This window comes from Triturus cristatus, chromosome 1_2 (genome assembly GCF_964204655.1).
Source record: "Triturus cristatus chromosome 1_2, aTriCri1.1, whole genome shotgun sequence".
Lineage (NCBI taxonomy): Eukaryota > Metazoa > Chordata > Amphibia > Caudata > Salamandridae > Triturus > Triturus cristatus.
Genome location: NC_140580.1, coordinates 1,147,474,364 through 1,147,496,432, shown reverse-complemented (window position 1 = coordinate 1,147,496,432; position 22,069 = coordinate 1,147,474,364). Strand labels below are relative to the sequence as shown.

General features: G+C 44.9%; 1 protein-coding gene across 2 annotated transcripts in view; it reads right to left on the bottom strand.

The window, feature by feature from the left end:
* SETX (senataxin) overlaps nt 1-22,069 on the bottom strand; it is a 674,415-nt gene that overhangs the window by 600,837 nt on the left and 51,509 nt on the right. For both annotated transcript variants that reach the window (XM_085613922.1, XM_085613923.1), the window contains exon 2: nt 11,072-11,255. In XM_085613922.1, coding sequence (XP_085470048.1) covers nt 11,072-11,251 — 180 coding nt within the window. In that variant the 5' untranslated portion in view covers nt 11,252-11,255. The remainder of the gene's footprint in view (nt 1-11,071; nt 11,256-22,069) is intronic.

Below are 22,069 nucleotides of genomic sequence, written 5' to 3'. Positions count from 1 at the left end.
ACCTCCTCACCAGTCCAAATTCCATCCCCTGGGCCTGGGGGTGCCGCAGGGTTCCTCGCTGAGTCCGACGCTTTTCAATCTTTATGTGAGGCCGCTGGCTGATGTCGTCAAGCAGTGGGACAGGACGATGGTCTCTTATGCTGACGACACCCAGCTAGCGGTCACTATCAGCGGGGACGCTGAGTGCGATGCCCCCAGGTTCCAGAGCGGACTGAGAGCGGTGGCGAGCTGGATGAATGTTAATTGTCTCCAGCTCAACGCGAAGAAAACTGAGGTCATGGTTGTCGGGAAGGGGCGAGAGCTCTGGGGAGACAGATGGTGGCCACCTGAGCTTGGGCCAGTTCCAACTCCAGTTACGGAGCTGTGAAACCTGGGAGTGTGGCTGGAGCCCGCCCTCAGTTTTGTGGGGCATTCCAAGAAGACTGCGGCGTGCTGTTTTGGGGTTCTTCGAGGCCTAAGATCCGTCTTGAAGTTTTTTGACCCCCCCTACGAGGCAGCTGGTGGTACAGGCAACTGTAATCTCTCGCTTGGACTATGCCAGCTCCCTTCTGGTGGGGGCAAATCTGGCGGAAATTAATCGCCTCCAACGCGTCCAAAACGCAGCGGCCAGAGCCATAGTTGGCCTGCCCAGGTCCTGCTCTGTCTCTAGTACTCTCCGATCCTTACATTGGCTTCCGGTGAAAACTAGAATTGATTTTAAAGTTCTTTGCTTGGCCTTTAAGATCTTGAAGGGTTCAGCTCCTCGGATCCTGTGGAATCTCCTGTCCTTTTATGTACCTTCTCGCTCCTTGAGATCGATGGGCCAAACGCTTGCGGTGGTCCCGAGATTCAAGTTGAGCCGTATGGGAGGTCGGTCTTTCCGGGTAAAAGCAGCTATCCTGTGGAATTCTATCCCGTTGGAGATCCGCCTTTTGGATGATCTCCTTTCATTTCGCAAAGCTTTAAAGACGGTGTTATTTTAATTTCTTCCCCTCCGCGCTGTCTGTCTGTCACTCCTTGGTTCTGTTGGGTGCAGCTATGTCTATCTTGTCATGCGCCAGGACGCCCCTTAGCTGGGGCAGCTGTGCGCACTACAAATGCCCTAACATAACATAACATAACATGAGCGCCAACACCCTTGCGCTCCGTCATGAGCGCCAACACCCCTGCGCTCCGTCATGAGCGCCAACACCCCTGCGCTCCGTCATGAGAGCCAACACCCCTGCGCTCCGTCATGAGAGCCAACACCCCTGCGCTCCGTCATGAGAGCCAACACCCCTGCGCTCCGTCATGAGAGCCAACACCCCTGCGCTCCGTCATGAGAGCCAACACCCCTGTGCTATGTCATGAGAGCCAACACCCCTGCGCTCCGTCATGAGCGCCAACACCCCTGCGCTCCGTCATAAGCGCCAACACCCCTGCGCTCCGTCATAAGCACCAACACCCCTGCGCTCCGTCATAAGCACCAACACCCCTGCGCTCCGTCATGAGAGCCAACACCCCTGTGCTATGTCATGAGAGCCAACACCCCTGCGCTCCGTCATGAGCGCCAACACCCCTGCGCTCCGTCATGAGCGCCAACACCCCTGCGCTCCGTCATAAGCGCCAACACCCCTGCGCTCCGTCATAAGCGCCAACACCCCTGCGCTCCGTCATAAGCACCAACACCCCTGCGCTCCGTCATAAGCACCAACACCCCTGCGCTCCGTCATGAGCGCCAACACCCCTGCGCTCCGTCATGAGCGCCAACACCCCTGCGCTCCGTCATAAGCACCAACACCCCTGCGCTCCGTCATAAGCACCAACACCCCTGCGCTCCGTCATGAGAGCCAACACCCCTGTGCTATGTCATGAGAGCCAACACCCCTGCGCTCCGTCATGAGAGCCAACACCCCGGCGCTCCGTCATAAGCGCCAACACCCCTGCGCTCCGTCATGAGAGCCATCACCCCTGTGCTATGTCATGAGAGCCAACACCCCTGCGCGCCGTCATGAGAGCCAACACCCCTGTGCTATGTCATGAGAGCCAACACCCCTGCGCGCCGTCATGAGAGCCAACACCCCTGTGCTATGTCATGAGAGCCAACACCCCTGCGCTCCGTCATGAGCGCCAACACCCCTGCGCTCCGTCATGAGCGCCAACACCCCTGCGCTCCGTCATAAGCGCCAACACCCCTGCGCTCCGTCATAAGCGCCAACACCCCTGCGCTCCGTCATGAGAGCCAACACCCCTGCGCTCCGTCATGAGAGCCAACACCCCTGCGCTCCGTCATGAGAGCCAACACCCCTGCGCTCCGTCATGAGCGCCAACACCCCTGCGCTCCGTCATGAGCGCCAACACCCCTGCGCTCCGTCATAAGCACCAACACCCCTGCGCTCCGTCATAAGCACCAACACCCCTGCGCTCCGTCATGAGAGCCAACACCCCTGTGCTATGTCATGAGAGCCAACACCCCTGCGCTCCGTCATGAGAGCCAACACCCCGGCGCTCCGTCATAAGCGCCAACACCCCTGCGCTCCGTCATGAGAGCCAACACCCCGGCGCTCCGTCATAAGCGCCAACACCCCTGCGCTCCGTCATGAGAGCCATCACCCCTGTGCTATGTCATGAGAGCCAACACCCCTGCGCGCCGTCATGAGAGCCAACACCCCTGTGCTATGTCATGAGAGCCAACACCCCTGCGCGCCGTCATGAGAGCCAACACCCCTGTGCTATGTCATGAGAGCCAACACCCCTGCGCTCCGTCATAAGCGCCAACACCCCTGCGCTCCGTCATAAGAGCCAACACCCCTGCGCTATGTCATGAGAGCCAACACCCCTGCGCTCCGTCATGAGAGCCAACACCCCTGCGCTCCGTCATGAGAGCCAACACCCCTGCGCTCCGTCATGAGAGCCAACATCCCTGTGCTATGTCATGAGAGCCAACACCCCTGCGCTCCGTCATGAGAGCCAACACCCCTGTGCTATGTCATGAGAGCCAACACCCCTGCGTTCCGTCATGAGAGCCAACACCCCTGCGCTCCGTCATGAGAGCCAACACCCCTGCGCTCCGTCATGAGAGCCAAGACCCCTGCGCTCCGTCATGAGCGCCAACACCCCTGTGCGCCGTCATGAGAGCCAACACCCCTGTGCGCCGTCATGAGAGCCAACACCCCTGTGCTCCGTCATGAGAACCAACACCTCTATGCGCCGTCACGACAGCCAACCCCCCTGTGCTCCGTCATGAGAGCCAACCCCCCTGTGCTCCATCACGACAGCCAACACCCCTGTGCTCCATCACGAGAGCCAACACCCCTGTGCTCCATCAAGAGAGCCAACACCCCTGTGCTCCATCACGAGAGCCAACACCCCTGTGCTCCATCACGAGAGCCAACACCCCTGTGCTCCATCACGAGAGCCAACACCCCTGTGCGCCATCACGCCAGCCAACACCCCTGTGCGCCATCACGACAGCCAACACCCCTGTGCGCCATTACGACAGCCAACACCCCTGTACGCCATCACGACAGCCAACACCCCTGTGCGCCATCACGAGAGCCAAGACCTCTGTGCTCCATCACGAGAGCCAACACCTCTGTACTCCATCACGAGAGCCAACACCTCTGTGCTCCATCATGAGAGCCAACACCTCTGTGCTCCATCATGAGAGCCAACACCCCTGTGCTCCATCATGAGAGCCAACATGTATCCTATGACAGGTAGCCGGGTAGAGTTTTGTAGGTTTCTTTATGAGTTCCATGTTGCCGGTAAGTAAATATATACAACAGTCTTTAAACCAGGTGAGTCCATTGCGCCAGCCACACCCGGAGCAGCCTTCCTGCTGCTCAGCCCATCTTCAACTGTCACCACTCATCCACATAGGCACCCAGGCATTCCATTCATTAGTCACACCAACATTCCAATGCCAACTCTCACTCAGGCTGAGCACCGAGGAGGCAGCTAGGCTGGGAAGCATAAATAAATACAAACAGGATATAACATTATCCCCCTCTAAGTGTGAAAAAACATTGGAATAACAATAAACAAGACAAGAAAATATACAGACGGAGAAAAAGGTTCAAATTGAGGGAAGCAAAACTAAATACAACTTCACAAGAGTAGGAACACTGTGTAACCTGAAGGAAAAGGAAAATATGGGCTAGCAAGAATAAAACATTGACAAGCAATACACCCATCCTTCCCAATAAACAATTTAAAAAATGTAGTGAAGGGTGGGCCACACCCCAAGACGAACCCCAAAACAGGCAAAAAGGGTGAAACCAACATGTAAGGGAGAAAACCCGAAAGACCAACGCAGAGTAGGGAGAGAAAAAGCACACATGTAGCACATGGTGAACTACACAGAGTGTACCCACGGTGAGACAACTTACACACAACAACCATGTGAGGCGCAGGATGACATACACTACAACACGTGAGGCGCAGGGCGACAAACACTACAACAAGTGAGGCGCGGCATGACATAGAACCGACAAGACGTGCAGACCAAATGTGCAGCGCATGACGACTTACACACATTAAACACGACACAAAATGTAAGTAGAGGGAGACCAACACATGGAACCAGGAATACCAGAACCACTCTCAGGAAAGGGAGTACAATGTGACTAACATCCACAAAAATTCAATGGCCACCCTTGAGTAATGAAGCGTAAACTGTGGCATCACGAAACAGTATGCTAAGATGAACATAGAAACAAAATGATCAGGAGCAATGCAAAAATCCATTCCTATAACAGTAGAACATATCGACTGTAACCCATGCCGGTGAGCGACCTCTCACCCGAGAACTACTAGGTTAGAACTTCCCTTGCGAAAGGGGACCAAATCCTTAACATCAACAAATCAAATTGCTAGAGTTAACATTAACCACACGAGCTAAAACTCAATCAAGCACTTTTCTTTAGTCATTTGTATAATTTTTTTTAAACTAATAACTCTGTCCAAAAGCAAAACACAGCAAATCTCCCAATGCTCCCAAAACTCGGGGCTGGCTCCTGATGGAGGCGACTGGCCAAAACTGAACCGGAGCGGTCTAGACATATGTGCACCTATCTCAACAGCAACGTATTGAACTGCAAGAGGCGGTGCGCTGACGTCGCGTCAGGTGGCTCCAGGCGTGTGCGTGCACAAAAACGTCCCGAAGCAGCTCAGGTTTGCTGCGCAGCAATTCTGACACGGTGAAAGTCTGTTCCGTCCAATTATCAACACTAAATCATTATAAGTGTTGAAGGAATGATTCGCCTTTCACGTCAACGGCGTTTCGACCCTTTGACAATTAGAGGGTCTCGTCAGGACAGTCTAATATGGGGACACCTACGAAAGAATAATAAAGGAAAAAATCTATCCAGTTTGGCACTAATAGTTTTTTCATTGTTCTCACACAGCACCCGGCTGGGTCCTTGTGAGTATTTTATTTCACATTGAGCACGGTGACACTGCACACTAAAACGTTACATATCATCTATGACAACCAGGTAGAGAGACTTAATATCAATGCTCCTCTAAACCCTTTTTTCTTAGAGATAAAAGAGCATTTTTCTGACATGATTTTTTCCTTTATTATTCTTTCGTAGGTGTCCCCATATTAGACTGTCCTGACGAGACCCTCTAATTGTCAAAGGGTCGAAACGCCGTTGACGTGAAAGGCGAATCATTCTTTCAACACTTATAATGATTTAGTGTTGATAATTGGATTTATTAATTGTTTATGATTGCCTTTGTAATGACAAATTGAAACCTTTATGTATGTTGCACTTTATGTTACTTGTTTGTTTAGGTTAATTTTTCACTGGGACACTATTTGAAATTTGTATAAATATTGTCAATTTGTATTGTGAATTTATGTCCACTTCCCATAAAACCCTTTTATTACAAATATAAAAAAAGAAAAAAAATTCTACAAAAGATCTAATGTGTATGGCTGTGCTTTTCTTTCTGACATCACATTTAATCCTTTTTCTTCTTTGGATTGTTATCATGTATTATACATTATATTAGCAAGTATTAATCCACACGAGCCACTGTTTCCTTACAACACATAATACCCAGGCTCCTTGTGGGTAGGGTTTCCTTGTTTCCTAATTAACCAAAGCACCATGGTGGCAGACACCTCCGTTGCATGTACATGCCACTGATGTAGAACTTGTAAACCTCCAAACACCACAAACCGTGTAGATCCATTTGGATGTGAAAGATAGCCAAATAGAGATGTGGAATTAGTGGGAGACGCACCACTTACCAACTTAGTTAAAAGTCCTTAATCAAAGTCAAATGGAGCATATCCAGGCTGGGGCTGTCCGTTAACTAGGACACTGGTAGGAGGGCCGTCCATTGAAAAGGACACTGGTGGGGCTGGCTTGCCTGTATCTCCATTCTTCGTGCTTTATTCTTGTTTTTTTTAGTTTCTACTTGTCCAAATCATGTACAGTTCCTTTAAGATCCAAAAGTAAGCTCGAGTCCAGGTCGTCGCCAAAATATGTTGTATCCTATGACAGGTAGCCAGGAAAAGTTTTGTAGGTTTCTTTATTAGTTCCAAGTTGCAGGTAAGTAAATATATGCAAGTCTTTAAACCAGGTGAGTCCATTGTGCCAGCCCTACCAGGAACAGCCTGCCTGCTGCTCAGCCCATCTCAAACCATCACCACTCATCCACACAGGCACCCAAACATTCCAAGCACCACAGTCACACCAACATTTCAATGGCAACTCTCACTCAGGCTGAGCAGCTAGGAGGCAGCTAGGCTGGGAAGCATAAATAAATACAAACAAGATATAAAACAACACCTCTGTGCTCCATCATGAGAGCCAACACTGCTATGCTCGAGTCTACAAGTGTCGCAGAGAGAGCATTTTCCTTCTGTTCCTAATGCTTCACGGTTTTGTCTCTTGGTCACCTTTTGGCAGTCAAGTAGGCCAGCATCGCAACAGCTGTTTATTCTGAAAATTCTCTCCATTGAACCACAGCTAGGTTGGACCATCACCTCGCACCCGCACAAAGAAATGCCCACTCGCTTATCTTTTAATTTCAGTTAGCGAAGCAGCCCTGCAGCAGGATCAGCAATGCATGGACAACCAATGACTGGAGCCGGGGCTTTCCTTTTTTACATTTTATTTTATTTATTAAGCGTTTTCATATAATCAATACAGCTTATACTTAACATTCGCATTAAGTAATAAAAAAAAGAAATAAACTTTACAGTCTTCGCATTATATGTTACATTCGGTGCATGTTGGCATAGTAGCGTTACCTTTTTCATCGTCGGGGGAAAAAAACAGTACTTGTTAATCGTATCCTGGTTGTCTATACAGAGGTCTGCACTTTATATGCAGGTTACAGGTGCCTTATGTCACAGTGAGACTGCCTATGTCATGAGCTGGCAGCACAATGCATCTACACTGTATGCTACTGCTGGGTCTAATCAGGACTCGATCACTACTGTGCCCCCGTAATATTTTGATTTGTCTGTGACTTTTGCTGTGTCTCTTGTGGTCCTTCCGCCTCCCGCCTCTCTAGAGTGTTTGGTGTAGTATCTGGAATTGAGAGAAGGTAGGTTTTGAGGGGTTCCCATATATCTTGACGAGGGTGGAAGTAATTCTGCATAAGTAAGAGTTTGTACCTGCCATGTTGTCATGTCCAAAAGCCAATCTTTACATTTAGGGGCTCTGCCTCTACCCTACCTGCAAGTGATTTTGCATTTTGCCATCATTAGCCCCAATGAAACAAACTTCTTGTGTATAGTTTCAACCCCATCTGATAATCCCAGTATAGCCGTAATCGGGGTAGCCTGAAGAAGAGAGCCCACTATTTGTTTCGTGGCTATGAACACCTGTTGCCAGTATTCATTGATGGTCGGTCATTCCCAAGCCAGGTGTAGGAATCCCGCCCCTTCCCACCTACATCGTGCACACCCGTCGTCATCTCTTAAGTGGAGCTTATATAGTCTAGCAGGTGTATAATATAGTCGCTGTAGGAATTTATAATGTATCCATTATAGCTTACTATTAGTGGAGATATATCCGGTTTGTTTACAACAATAATCCCACTGCTTGTCTGGTATTCATGTGCCTAGTTCTTCCTCCCAAGCTTTTTGGGATAACATCGGAGGTGCTTTGATAGCACTTTGTGTATTGTGATATATGCGCAATGTCACATGCCGAGGTGGTTCTGTTTGGAGTATATCGTGTAATGGAGTTAAAATCTGGGGCTCTTGTGGGATATCTGGTGTGATGGCCCGGACACTTTGTCTGATTCTAACAAACATGAATAACTCCATCGTTGTGGGAATTTTGTCTCTGAAATATTGTTCCTTTGTTAAAAACTCCCCATTTTCATAGAGTTCTACCGATGGTTTCCTCTGAACTCTGTCTAGGACCTGCCTATATGTCTTCTCGTAGGTAACCTGGAGGTCTGGATGGTACTCAATTGTTAGGCGAGGGGAGTATAGCATAGGCACTTCTAGTCTATTCGCTATTCTCTTCTGTGCGGTGCTGGTGCATGCTACCGGTTTTTTGGCTTTGTGGAGATAAACCCTGACAAGGGGATTGGGTCCATATCTCCCATCTCTACTACTAAATGTGGCATGAAGGGGGATGGGTGGAACCAATATGCTGCATGGTGTGCCTGTGCACAGTAGTAGTACAGTTCAAGGTCTGGTATCTCAAATCCTCCTTGAGAGTATGGGAATATAAGTACCTCCCACTTGAGTCGAGGTTGTTTGCCTCCCCATGTTAGCCTGATCATTTGCGTTTCGCAGGGCTTTGAAAAAACCCTGCTTGGATTGTATGGGATGTTTGTGAATAGGTAAAGCATTTTGAGGAGTATGACCATTTTTATTAATAATATGCGCCCCGCCATGGACAGCAGCATCGCGATCCGAGATACAGTGTGTCATTGTGTCTAGGGTTTTGCCATAGTTAATGCGTATCAATTCACTCTTAACCCTAGTTACCTTGATCCCAAGGTATTTATCTTCCGTCTTGTTCCATTCCAGGGGATAGTCAAGGGCGTAGGGTATAGTTTTGTCTGTGAGAGGGAACATGCTTGATTTTTTCCAATTGATCTGTATACCCAAGTACTCCCCGAACTTGGTGATTTCTCGCAACAAGGGATTCAGATTTTCTTGTGAGTCTTTTACATATAGAGTAATGTCATCTGCATATAGTGATATTAGATGTGCCTGGTAGGGTATGCCAATGCCCATTCTTTATGGTGCTGTCTTAGTTTTGCAGCTTATGGTTTAATTACTAGTGCAAATAAACATGGGGGATAGCGGGCATCCTTGTCTCGTACCTCTGGTAATTTCAAATGGAGGTGAGCGGGACCCATTAAGGAGGACTATAGCCTGGGGTTTCCGATATAGGAGCTGTATCCACATCACGAAACCAGGGGGGCATTCCCATGTGTCAAAGTATCCCGCTGAGGAAGTCCCATTCCACAGAATCAAATGCTTTGGTGGTGCCAAGAAATGCCGCCACCGCAGCAGTGTCTGGGTCTATATCCTGCAGGACTGATAACAGTGTTCTAAGGTTATGCGATGTCGCTCTACCTGGGATAAATCCGGCCTGATCGGGCAGAACGAATCTGCCCATCAGCAAATTTAGTCCTGCCTTAGCAAGGATTTTAGCTTCGCAGTTTATCAACGAGAGCGGTCTGTGAGACGTAGCCAAGGCTTTCCTGAGCAGTACAAAAAAACAACAACAAAAATTAGGAAACTGAAAATAAAGCTTTTTTCAAAATATTTAGTTTTTAACGTGCAGGGGGAATAGAAGTCGCAGCTACAGCCTGTTACTGAGGTTTGCTCTTTCTCCCACTGACAAAGGTGATTCAAGCTGGTATTTCCAGGAGTAGAGACTTGTGGAAGTGGTTTCAACTAAAAGTAATTTTCTAGTTAAAAAACTGCCAACGCCTCTGCTAAAACAATGTTATGGCTTAGGTCCTTCACCTCTAATTATCTTACTGTCTTCAGTAGAAATGGTCAGAAGGAGCCTCAAAAAAGGTGAAAAATGGGCAATAAAATAGTACAAAAGGCATAAAACATGAAACTGAACACATTCGAAATATCATTCTAAACGTACAGTACATCAAAATATGTTTTCTTTTCCCAACAGATTCACTTAACAGTTTTTGTATGATGTTATTCATGTTGCTCATTTACCTAGTGCTATACAAGAACAAAGGTACACAAAATCAAGGGGGAGAGAGAAGGGATAACATTAAACTCACGCCTAACAGTGTCTAACCAACACGTAGTACAGGAGGGAGCAGGAGAGGCTGGAGATGCAAGGCACAGGAGTACAGGGGAAGGAATGATGGGATGCATGGTGTAAGGGTGGCGGAGTCATGCATGGCAGGAGTTTGAAATAACGCGAACAGGGTAAGAAATATATGAAGACAGAACAGACCCTCTCGGAGATTGGGGGCTGCCTGTCCCCCGTCGCTATGTCTACAGTCAGATCACTCCTAAAGCCTCTTGTACAACAGATACATTAAACTGTGGGCCAACCGCTGGGAGGCAGGACGAGGGAGGTGTGCTGAAAACCACCTAAATTCAATAAGAGGTTAAGCTTCTGGTAGGATAGAGGCATCACCTTTGGAGAGTCACACTCCACAGAGGGTTAAGGCTTGACCCCAGAATTTACTTCAACTTGAGTGGCAAGGAGTAGGCTGTCTGAGCTCAACACCTTCCCTGAGGTTGTCTCACTGGCTAGTCCAGGGAGGCCCATGAGCTATTAGCTTAGTCATAGCTGGAGTGAGCGTTTGTGATGTATTCAGGATACTAGGCAAATACAAAACACTCCCCATTTGGAAAGACTTCTGGAGCAACGTTAGGAGGCATTGCTTTCGGACTGCTGCCTTGTGCACAACAGGCAGCTTTCTAATGAAAAAAAGAACTTTGCTCTGCAGTCCACTGCCATACTATGCAGAATATTTGCTGGAATGTCGTCGTGTCAAGGAGAAAAATGTCTGTGGTGTAAAAAACACATTATGCGTCTATGGCAGAGTTTAGCCTATCCACCTTTCAATATGACAGAACTCTTGTGCTACCTAGGTTTTCACCTTACAGAATTCATAACCCAGACTACATAATTACCTTGTGCAATGAAGGAAGTTCATCTCGGGCCTTGTGGTACTCCACCACACACTCCAGGCAGTAGCTGAGGTCATCGTTTGCAGACAGGAAGTCCTCACGAGATAAGCTACTGGTGGCATACTGCTTCAGGAACTCGCTGGTGGAGAAGCCACTTGGTGTGCACCAACGACATGTGCTCATATTTCTGTAAAAACAAACCAAAGATTCAGAAATACAAATCTGTCCCTTAGTGCTATATTTTGGTGCAAACTGCACCCTCTGGTTAATGTAGGACACAAGAAAGATTTCATGCTTTAAAAAAAAATTCAAATAAAAAAAAAAAAAAAGCATAGAATGCACAAGTGCCGTGAAGAACAGACGCTCATGTACTGATTGCTCGCACTGTTCCTGCATTATAATTTTTCCACAAACGATGACGTAATTGTACAGCATAATGTAATGTTGGAATTTCTGGATTTTGCATAACAAATGTAATGCAAAATAATGAAATTAGGAAGATTACACTGGTATCATTTAAATTTCACCCGAGTCTAATCTTGTTGGGTGAAAAGTGTACTTTGAAAAAGCCAGCTGACTGGTGAACTGCACAAGGAGCGCAGTTCTAAAGCTGCACTCTAGTGTGCTTTGCTCGTGCCATTCCATTAGTGACACCTTCGCTTGAGTACGCAGTGCATCGACTGCTAGCGCGGTTGGGTCTATCGAATCTCAAATTGGCAAACTTATGAGACTGCCCTGAAAATGAGACGGTGATCCAACGCCGATATTTCCTAGCAAACTTTTGTCTGGGCTTTAGGAGGTTAAGTTAAGTAAGTCATTTTTCAAAGACATAAGGAGGTCATACCCTAAAGATGAGCCCCATGTGAGCTATGTACGAAGGGTAGGGTTGGCTCCTCAAAGTCTTTCTTGCTCAGACTAAAGATGCAGGATGCTCTACCATGGCCTGATCACCGCCACATTTCTCCTCGAGGTTGCTATAAGAAGAAGTAGTTATTGAGAAGCCAAAACCAGGGAGGTGAGACGCAGGACAAGGAATGTAACAGAATTAGAATGGGGAGGTGGAAAATAAAGAGGGATAAGAGATGGGAAAGAGGAGAGAAATGGAATGACACTAAAGATGAGCAGCACAGAAGAGTAAGAACGATGAGCTAGCACGAAGGGCAGGAAAGCATAATGACTAAATGGACAGATCATGTTAGATACCGGAAGATCAAGAGAGAACAAGGATATGTATACGCCATAAGGGTCGAAACAAAAGAAGGGAGAGAGGAACAGAGGAGCTGAAAATGCAGTGGGAAGAGGACAGCAACTGGTCAAAAAGAGGGAAAGGAGGACTACAGATAGAAAATACAGACAAGTGGAAAAAGAGAACCAAGGGAGGGGAAAGAGACAGAAGGGTGCACTAGAAAAGAAGAAAGAGCAGAAAGAGGCCGGTATCAAAATAGGAATGTGTGTGACAGTCTCCTGGGTGCCAACACTTCTGCAGTTCCCAAGATCCATTTGAAGTCACCATACACCTAAAGTGTAGTCTTTGTTGCCGTCCACTGCAGTGCTCCGACAATGAGCCATGCCCCCCCAAAGGAATTTCTTTCAAATTAATGCACAACCCCAGACTTCTGTATCCGGAGTCAGACAACAATCGTCACAGCATCGCCTTACTCTTCAACGTAAATTGAAACAGCTGTTGGAAAGGACAGAAATTAAGTATTTCCCCCATAGTTTGTTAAGGCACTTTGGAAACTGCTGTTTCAACATGCCCCCACTGAAATGCTGCCTGGCTACAATAAAAATATATCTACGAGGATATAGGCTTTTAAAGTATCTTACTTGAGTAATTGGCTACTTTCCTGCGTTGTTGTGCTATAGGGAAACTGACCAATGAGAGGAAGGTACAAGCCAAGCAGCACGCTCGAGTGAGATACTTGCTCCCGCTATTAGCTCCTTAGCGCCCCGAGTCCTAAGGGTTCAGTGACTTAATATCGAGAGACAAAATATCGACTACACAAAATATCGACGCCAAAATATAGAAAGACAGAATATCGACTCCCTATCTACAAACAGGTAAGTACTAAAATATCGATTCCAAAATATAGAATGTTAAAATATAGTTGGCTAAAATATCGAATTTTTTAAATGTATTAAAAATAATATAAAAGTAATTAAATATTAAAAACAATTAAATAAAACATACATAATATAATATAAAAAAGCTTCAAATGTAAACATAATAAAAGTAATGTAAAAAAAGTAGAGATTTTGTTGGATAGTGAGAGCGTAAAAATTACTATTCCCACTCCAGTGAGTGCAACAGTAGGGAAAACTGTGGATAGCGTAGGGGTAAAAATTACTATTCCCACTCCAAAGAGTGCAACAGTAGGGAAAGCGTTGGATAGCGGGAGGATAAAATTTACTATTCCCACTCCAGAGAGTGCAACACTAGGGAAAGCGTTGGATAGCGTAGGGGTACAAATTACTATTCCAACTCCAGAGAGTGCAACAGTAGGGAAAGCGTTGGATAGCGTAGGGGTACAAATTACTATTCCCACTCCAGTGAATGCAACAGTAGGGAAAACGCTGGATAGTGTACGGGTAAAAATTACTATTCCCACTCCAGTGAGTGCAACAGTAGAGAAAGTAAAGATTTATTTTTAAAATAAGATTACATTAATCATCAATACCAATCAAAAGTTAATTAAAAATAATTACCAATTTATAACAATTACCATTGAAAAAAATGTATTAGCTATTAATAAAAATTAATTACCAGTACAAATTACCAATTACTAATTAATCATCAATTATCAATACACAAATAAAATAAATATTATTTACTTTATTACAATTAATTTACTTCCCACCCAATATTTATTACAATTAATTTACTTCCCACCCAATTCCCCTATAAACCCACAACCCACTCCCAATAATAAAAAATACAATTAACATTTTTAGCAATTAATCAATTAATAAAAATAATTTTGCAATTAATAAAAATTAACGAGCAATTCATACAAAGTATTTACCCATTAATACAAATTAATTATCAATTAATAATTAATTATTAATTAATTATCAATACACAAATAAAAAAATAATTATTTACTTTATTACTATTAAATTACTTCCCACCCAATTCCCCTAGAAACCCACAACCCGCTCCTAATAAAAAATACAATTAACATAATTACCAATTAATATAAATTAATTACCAAATAATAAATATTAATTACCAATTAATAATTAATTATCAATCAATTATCAAAACATATAAATATAATTAATATTTAATTAAGCATAATTAAATTACTTCCCACCCTATTCCCCTATAAACCCTAAACCCGCTACGGAATTAAATTACGCAAAAATTAAATTACATAACATTCATTAGTTTAAATAATTTAAACATACATTACAAAAATAATACATCATTTTAACACATATACTACCATACATAACACAAAAAAAAAAAAAAAAAAAAAAACGATATTATGGTAATCTATATTTTAAAATTCGATATTATGGAATTCTATATTTTTACATTCTATATTATGGAAATCGATATTTTGTACCCCAATTTCGATATTCTGACCTATCTATATTTTGATAATTCGATATTCTGTCCACTCTATATTTAAACTTCGATATTCTGGGCAGTCGATAGTTTGGAATCGATATTTCGGGTGTTCACCAGTCCTAAGTACACTCGCCTCGGACAGTGCTGTTTAGGTTGCGTGGCATTGTACTGTGGTTTGTTTAATACCTTAGTGTATAGGGCATCTGCAGCGAATGCTAAAGTAAGCCTCGGGTATCCCATCGATGAAAGGACATCTCAACTTTTCAAAGAAAGTAGAGAGGAGACGTTCAAAAATGGTCAAATCATATCTTACACTTTCGCTTCTCATGCGGTATTCTTGCCAGTGAAGATGTAAATAACACTGAGGCAAATATTTTAAAATGCAGAACATTTGGGGACCGAGAAGTGCTTTAAATGTAGGTCTTGAGTTATGGGGGAATCTTTCACTGCTGTAAAAGGAGATGGGCTGAGAAGTTACACCCACTGCTGCCTCCTGAGCCTGGCAATCACACTGGCAAACCTTACAGGCAATACTGGCATTACCAAGAGCCCCTCAACATCCATCCCTGGAGGGGTAACGAGGAAATTAGAAACAGAAACAAATCTGTTACTTAGGCCTTACTATGCTAGCAGCGCTCTGTGTGGACTAGGTTATCAGGCAATACCGTGAAGTTCTGATTGAGAATCTGTGGGTGTAATTTCTGTAATGTTCCTGTTAAGCGCCTGTTATTTCTTTAATGTTCCTATCAAGCGCCTGTACCTGTCATTACTGTAATATTCCTATTAAGCGCTTGAGCCTGTCATTACAGTAATATTCCAATTAATGGCCTGTCCCTGTCATTTCTGTAATGTTCCAATCAAGCGTGTGTACCTGTCATTCTGTAATATTCCTATTAAGTGCTTGAGCCTGTCATTACTGTAATATTCCAATTAAGGGCCTGTCCCTGTCATTTCTGTAATGTTCCTATTATGCGCCTGTGCCCGTAATTTCTGTGATGCTCCTATTAAGCGCCTGTCATTACTGTAATAGTCCTATTAAGCGCCTGTGCCTGTCATTTCTGTACGGTTCCTGTTAAGCGCCTGTCAGTTCTTTAATGTTCCTATCAAGCGCCTGTACCAGTCATTACTGCAATATTCCTATTAAGCGCTTGAGCCTGTCATTACTGTAATAGTCCTATTAAGCGCCTGTGCCTGTCATTTCTGTAATGTTCCTGTTAAGCGCCTGTCATTTCTTTAATGTTCCTATCCAGCGCCTGTACCTGTCATTACTGCAATATTCCTATTAAGCGCTTGAGCCTGTCATTACTGTAATAGTCCTATTAAGCGCCTGTGCCTGTCATTTCTGTACTGTTCCTGTTAAGCGCCTGTCAGTTCTTTAATGTTCCTATCAAGCGCCTGTACCAGTCATTACTGCAATATTCCTATTAAGCGCTTGAGCCTGTCATTACTGTAATAGTCCTATTAAGCGCCTGTGCCTGTCATTTCTGTAATGTTCCTGTTAAGCGCCTGTCATTTCTTTAATGTTCCTATCAAGCGCCTGTACCAGTCATTACTGCAATATTCCTATTAAGCGCTTGAGCCTGTCATTACTGTAATAGTCCTATTAAGCGCCTGTGCCTGTCATTTCTGTAATGTTCCTGTTAAGCGCCTGTCATTTCTTTAATGTTCCTATCCAGCGCCTGTACCTGTCATTACTGCAATATTCCTATTAAGCGCTTGAGCCCGTCATTACTGTAATATTCCAATTAAGGGCCTGTCCCTGTCATTTCTGTAATGTGCCTATTAAGCGCCAGTGCCTGTCATTTCTGTAATGTTCCTATTAAGCGCCTGTCATTTCTGTAATGTTCCTATTAAGCGCCTGTGCCCGTCATTTCTGTAATGTTCCTATTAAGCGCCTGTGATTTCTGTAATGTTCTTATTAAGCGCTTGTGCCTGTCATTTCTGTAGGGTTCTGGAATGTGGGGAATGGTTTGGGGGAGTTGAGAGCCAGAGAGGATTGTGTGGTTGTGGGTTTTTACTGTATAATCAACTTGAGTCATTTTTGTGTTTTACTTGGCTCTTCATGTTCATTTCCGGATTTTCCCAGTCTACAAGATGTACTGAGAGACTGACAAGCTGCTATTCTTGAAATGCAGACATCTGGGGCAAGGGCAATAATAGGTTCATTATCTAGAACTAGCGAAGGGAGCCACACCTCGCTAGGATGAACTTCTCTTGCTGGCCTCTTCACCCTACTGCTGCACGCTTTGCTAGTGAAAGTGACCACCGGCCCAGAGGGGATGGACCCTCGGTAAGATTACTACACATAGATGACCAGCACACAATTTCTCTCCTATAAATATATATTCTCCATTGTTTCAAGTACATTAGTTGCACATTATTAATCCACAGACTTTTATATCTTAAAAACTTTTTATTAAATCTTCATAAAATCCTATTTTCACGAGTAGCCAACGCGTCTTGTCTTCTCAAGAGGCTTCCTCAGGGCTCGATTAGTTGTTATGGTCGTTTAGCACTGGATAGGTCAATGCGTATGTAAAGGAGTTTTTAAAATATATACAAATCTGTGGATGAATAATGTGCAACTAATGTACTTGAAACAATGAGAAATATAAATGTTTGCACTCATCTGAGCACACCATAACAAAGTAAAGTCAAAAGTAATGAGACTGAAGATGGAAACAAGTACTCCACCTCTTCCGTACGGCTCCATTCCATGGGCTACGTACATTTTCCTTCACGCCCACCTTGTGGCGCATGTCACACTGCATTCTCTCCTGTCTCAGGGAAATGCAGTAGTGAAGAGTGCTTCAATCTCGATGACCAGCCTCTTGGATCGGACTAGGCACTAGCAACAGGTCTAATGTCTCAGCAGGGCTTTGGAATCAAAGCTCTTGACATCAACACAGAGCAGCTGGCCCTGTAGCTCTGGGCATGAGTAAGGCAGAGTCTCACCGCCTTCCACACTCCACCGCTCTCCAGCTTGCTTTTGTTCAAGAAGTACTAGTAGAAACTGATGCACAGAGCTTCAAGTCAAAAGTGAGATTACCTGGCTTGCAGGACCAGTTTATAATCAAACGCGGTCAGTCTGTTAAACCAACCTGCCACTGCCACTCAAATTGCAGATTTTCCCTAAATATCGGACGGGTTGTTTAGGTTCACAAAAATCATCCACCCAGAAGGAGCATAGTCCCACCCGTTTCCCTGATGACAGCAGGATGTGGTCAGTCGGCTTAAACTGCCGACTCTGGTGCTGGAAACCAGAGTTCGAGCCTCGAGGTCGCGTCCACATCCTGTGATTCTGGGCAAATCACTTAATCTCCCCGTGTCTGAATGTGTAATGTAAATACGGTGCTCATGTATAGCGCTCCAATACCTTCGGGTCGAGTTTGCGCTATATAAATATGCAACAAAAACATAATACGTAATGTCCACTGGATGAGAAACCACATCCATCTTATCCAGGGATGCCGACTAAAGAGGCGGGGATGGACTGGCAGCCGGCAGGCAGTGTTTTTTAGTTCAAGCATTCGAGACCTCTTGTACATACTTTGGTATATACTTATATGTGTATGAACTTTGTGGGCTATGGAGATCAGCCCTAGGACTGGTCTGCTTCCGCTTAAGGACTTTTTTCTGTTCAACTGCCTCTATTTAACTGTCTTGATAGAATACGACCAGCAGAGGTCAGTAAAATACCAGAATCACTTTAGCATTCTCTAGATTGCAGTCCATAGAAATTGTCTTCCGCAAGCACCCGTAGACAATAATATTTTTCAAATCTTTTATTTTCAGAGATATGACCACCGAAGGCCCTGCTTTTATATTAAAAACAGAGCCTTGGACACTAGCATTCCCCGCTGAAAGGCCATACTTCTATCCATGTGTTCCCATACCGGGCGTGTCACGCAGTTTGGTGCTTGCTTTCCCTCCATGTTAAAGAACAGTAGATGTTTCAGCACCCAGGCTGATGTGCTGCATAGCTAAATACATATAAGGTACTAAAGGCGAGACTGATTGCACTGCAAATGCTGGTTACCTTTGGCGACCGCTGTACCGCTTCAAATCTCCCCTTGCAGTTCCCCACACCACATCACCCCTCACACATGTCCATGTTTCTTTCTTCAGCAGCACAGTTGCTGTTAACTTTTAGCGCCGAGTTTCGGTTTTCAATACTTGCAGGAGGGGGTTGATTGAATTTGGGAAGATCTAGGCAAACCTGGGAGTTAGGCGAGGTAAGTGACGGTGGGAAGGTGCAGTGAGGCTGTAGGTTTACTTCTCAAATGTAGCGATTTATCTTGGAGGGGTCTGTGCGGATACCAGCAGTATCTGCCCTGTGTGCTGCTTTCGTTGGCAATGCTCTTATACACTGAAAGCGGTCCTTCATTTGTTGGTGCCCGCTGGGCCGATGTTAATCTCCCTGTGCCCTTTCCCACACCACCTCACCCATCCCACAACAGTGCAAGCCCGCCACAACAGTCCTCCAAGGTCGATGCTTGTTTTCCATTTGCCCCCAAGGCGCACTGCAATGCCCCCCCACCCCCACCTCCCCGGCCCCCTGTGTGCTTTCTGCAAGTTGTGAACTCGCTCCCAAAATTAATTGCTTTTCCAAAGTTTCTGAATTTTTAAAAATATATATTCGCTTTTGTTTTATAAGGTTCCTTTCTAAGCATGTGTTAGTGATGCACTTATTGACGGATGTCAAACAGAATTCGTGAGTCACAAGGATTTTTAAGTAGGGCTGCCTTCTTCGTGTGAATCGCTGCGTTTCTAGCCTCGGCACCCTGGTTTCATTTGATGGCTCAAGACACTTGTTAAGATAGTGCCACAATATCGGGTGTGGCCTAAAATCGATTCCAGTGACACTCTGGGTAGCACATGTACATTGTGTTCATGAATCATTTCAGATAGAATCGGGTTAGAGGGCAGACAGATTTTCGAATGAGGACAATTTTTCTGGAGAATTTGGTCTGTGCTTGAGATTTTTTTTTCCTGTCTGGAGCATTCTTGGTTTATCAACAAAGAACACACACCTGGTTGAACTCCAGAACACATGTGTTCCCTATGTTCTTGATAGGGGCTCCTGGTGTTATGGTATTTTCTTCTTTTTTTTTTTTTTACCATGTCTACCTGTTTATCTATATTTATTTTCTGCTCGTTTTATCTTTATCCATATTAATTTTGAGTAATAAGCTGCAATGAGTATAGTTCCTCGTGTAGTTAGCTGACCCAGCCGTACCAGTCTTTTCAGCATGTTTCTTTCCTTGTGAGGTATCGGCGACATAGCCAAGGGAGTCATCTTCACTGCTCCATTCCTCACACTGCAAACACAATGAGATGATATAAGATGATATATGGAGCGCTGAAACTTTTCAGACTCACCCCCAGTCACAGATCTGGGTTGAATCCATCATCATTCTTTAGCTCACTTCACCACCTCAGTTCAGACCCAGCTTTATGCAAATAAGTCTTGACCCTGTGCCCCATGGGAACAGTCCAGCACGAAATGCCAAGCCAGGTCTTCCCTGAACCGGAAACAAGCATCCTGGGACCGGTTTCAGGGTAACACCCCTCATCAGCCAGGCTAGCTTGAATCCAGTGGCAAAGTGAGCAAGGGGTCCACGTCTTGGCATACCCTGCCAATTTAGGGCGAATAAAGCAAACACAAGGAGATTATGGACGGAGCGCTGAAACATTTCAGACACTCACCCCCAGTCACAGATCTGGGTTGAATCCATCATCATTCTTTAGCGCACTTCACCACCTCAGTTCAGACCCAGCTATATGCAAATCAGTCTTGACCCTGCGCCTCATGGGAACAGTCCAGCCCGAAATGCCAAGCCAGGTCTTCCCTGAACTGTAAACAAGCATCCCGGGACCGGTTTTTGGGTAACACCCTTCATCAGCCAGGCTAGCTCACACTGACTGGAATGTCTGAAGCATACAAAAAGAACACTCCTCTTAACCAGACACTGCAGCCTCACGCACTAATAGGGGGCAAGGGCCTAAATGTATCCTTTCTACATCGGTCAGTTGTTTTCGGAAGTTCCCGTTTATGAGAACAAAATGCAGCAGTGGCTGGAAGCTAAACTAGAAAACACACATATCTAGGTAAACAGTGGTTCCTCCAGCTGCAGGCAGCTCGGAACTGTCTTGCTAATCTTATCATGTAATTTCCTTGTAATGAAAATATGCTAAGTGGGAAACGAAACATCGTTTTTCAATTTATCTAGTTCCGTTTTTGGGGGGTGGGAGGTTGGTGCCAGGAACACTGAAATGTGGGATTTGCAAGTTCCTGTTTCCTTTTTGATTATGCGCTTTTCCAGAGCAAACACAACCATAATTAGCTGATGGGATGCTGCATGGACTTCAGCCACTTGGCAGCTGATTAACCAGCTCATCAGTAAAACATCTTGTAAAAGGACTTACTGCACTGAGCAACTTGTACAGCGTGTAGACTGGGTATTTGTTTAAGTGTCATTTTATTTTGTAACTTTACTTTAATGTTTAGTCCCTTTCAATACAACAAAATATTACATGGGCCATACTGCAGATGATCCTTTTACGAATGCAAAGGAGGTGTGTAGTAAGCGCACATGATACTTCGTAAAAAAACATTTTACCATTAGTTGGAGGCTTGTTTAACATACAGTGATTGCACACAATCCCACTCTATATAATTCCAGCACACTCAATACCACATAATTACTATCCACCTAATTCCACTGCACACCATGCCACATAATTCCACTACACAAATCCACTTTACACCACACTATTACACGCCACGCATTTCAATAACTAACAATTTCAGTCCAACCCACATAATTCTGCTCCACACCAAATACATCCAATCCATAAACATAAGTAAAAGACAGTCATTTACAGCACCAAAAGTTCTAATTTTAGAAAATGTGAGACCAATTGGATTGCAAATATTGGTTTCATCTTGGTAGGTACTTCTCAGCATGAGGCACCACCCCCTCCTCACACTGTGGGATTGTTCTTCAAATTGGAAGGTATGTTTTTTTAGCTTCCTCTTTTTAAGTCACACCCTTAATTACATCAGACACGCCCCTTGGAGAGACCCCCCCAGTTTTTTCATCCCACTTAAAGCCCTGGTTGGACCCATGAAACATTGGAGTGGACTACACAAACTCAGGCACGGCCAGGCTCCTGGCCAAAACTTTACTCCAGCTCAAGGAAGGAAAATGTGAACTCAGAGCGCAGTACATTGACTGCTACAGTGATGGCTAAAGCTTTACTCCAGCTTAAAGATGGGAAATATGACAGTCTATATTTGAACCTTAGGCAAAGACTGCTGCCTTCCACTGGCAGCGGAAAATGGAAGCACGAAAGACTTCCAGGTACCAATGGAGGGCAACAATTGTATTCGTGAGCAGAAAACAAAAGTCAGCGTTCATTCT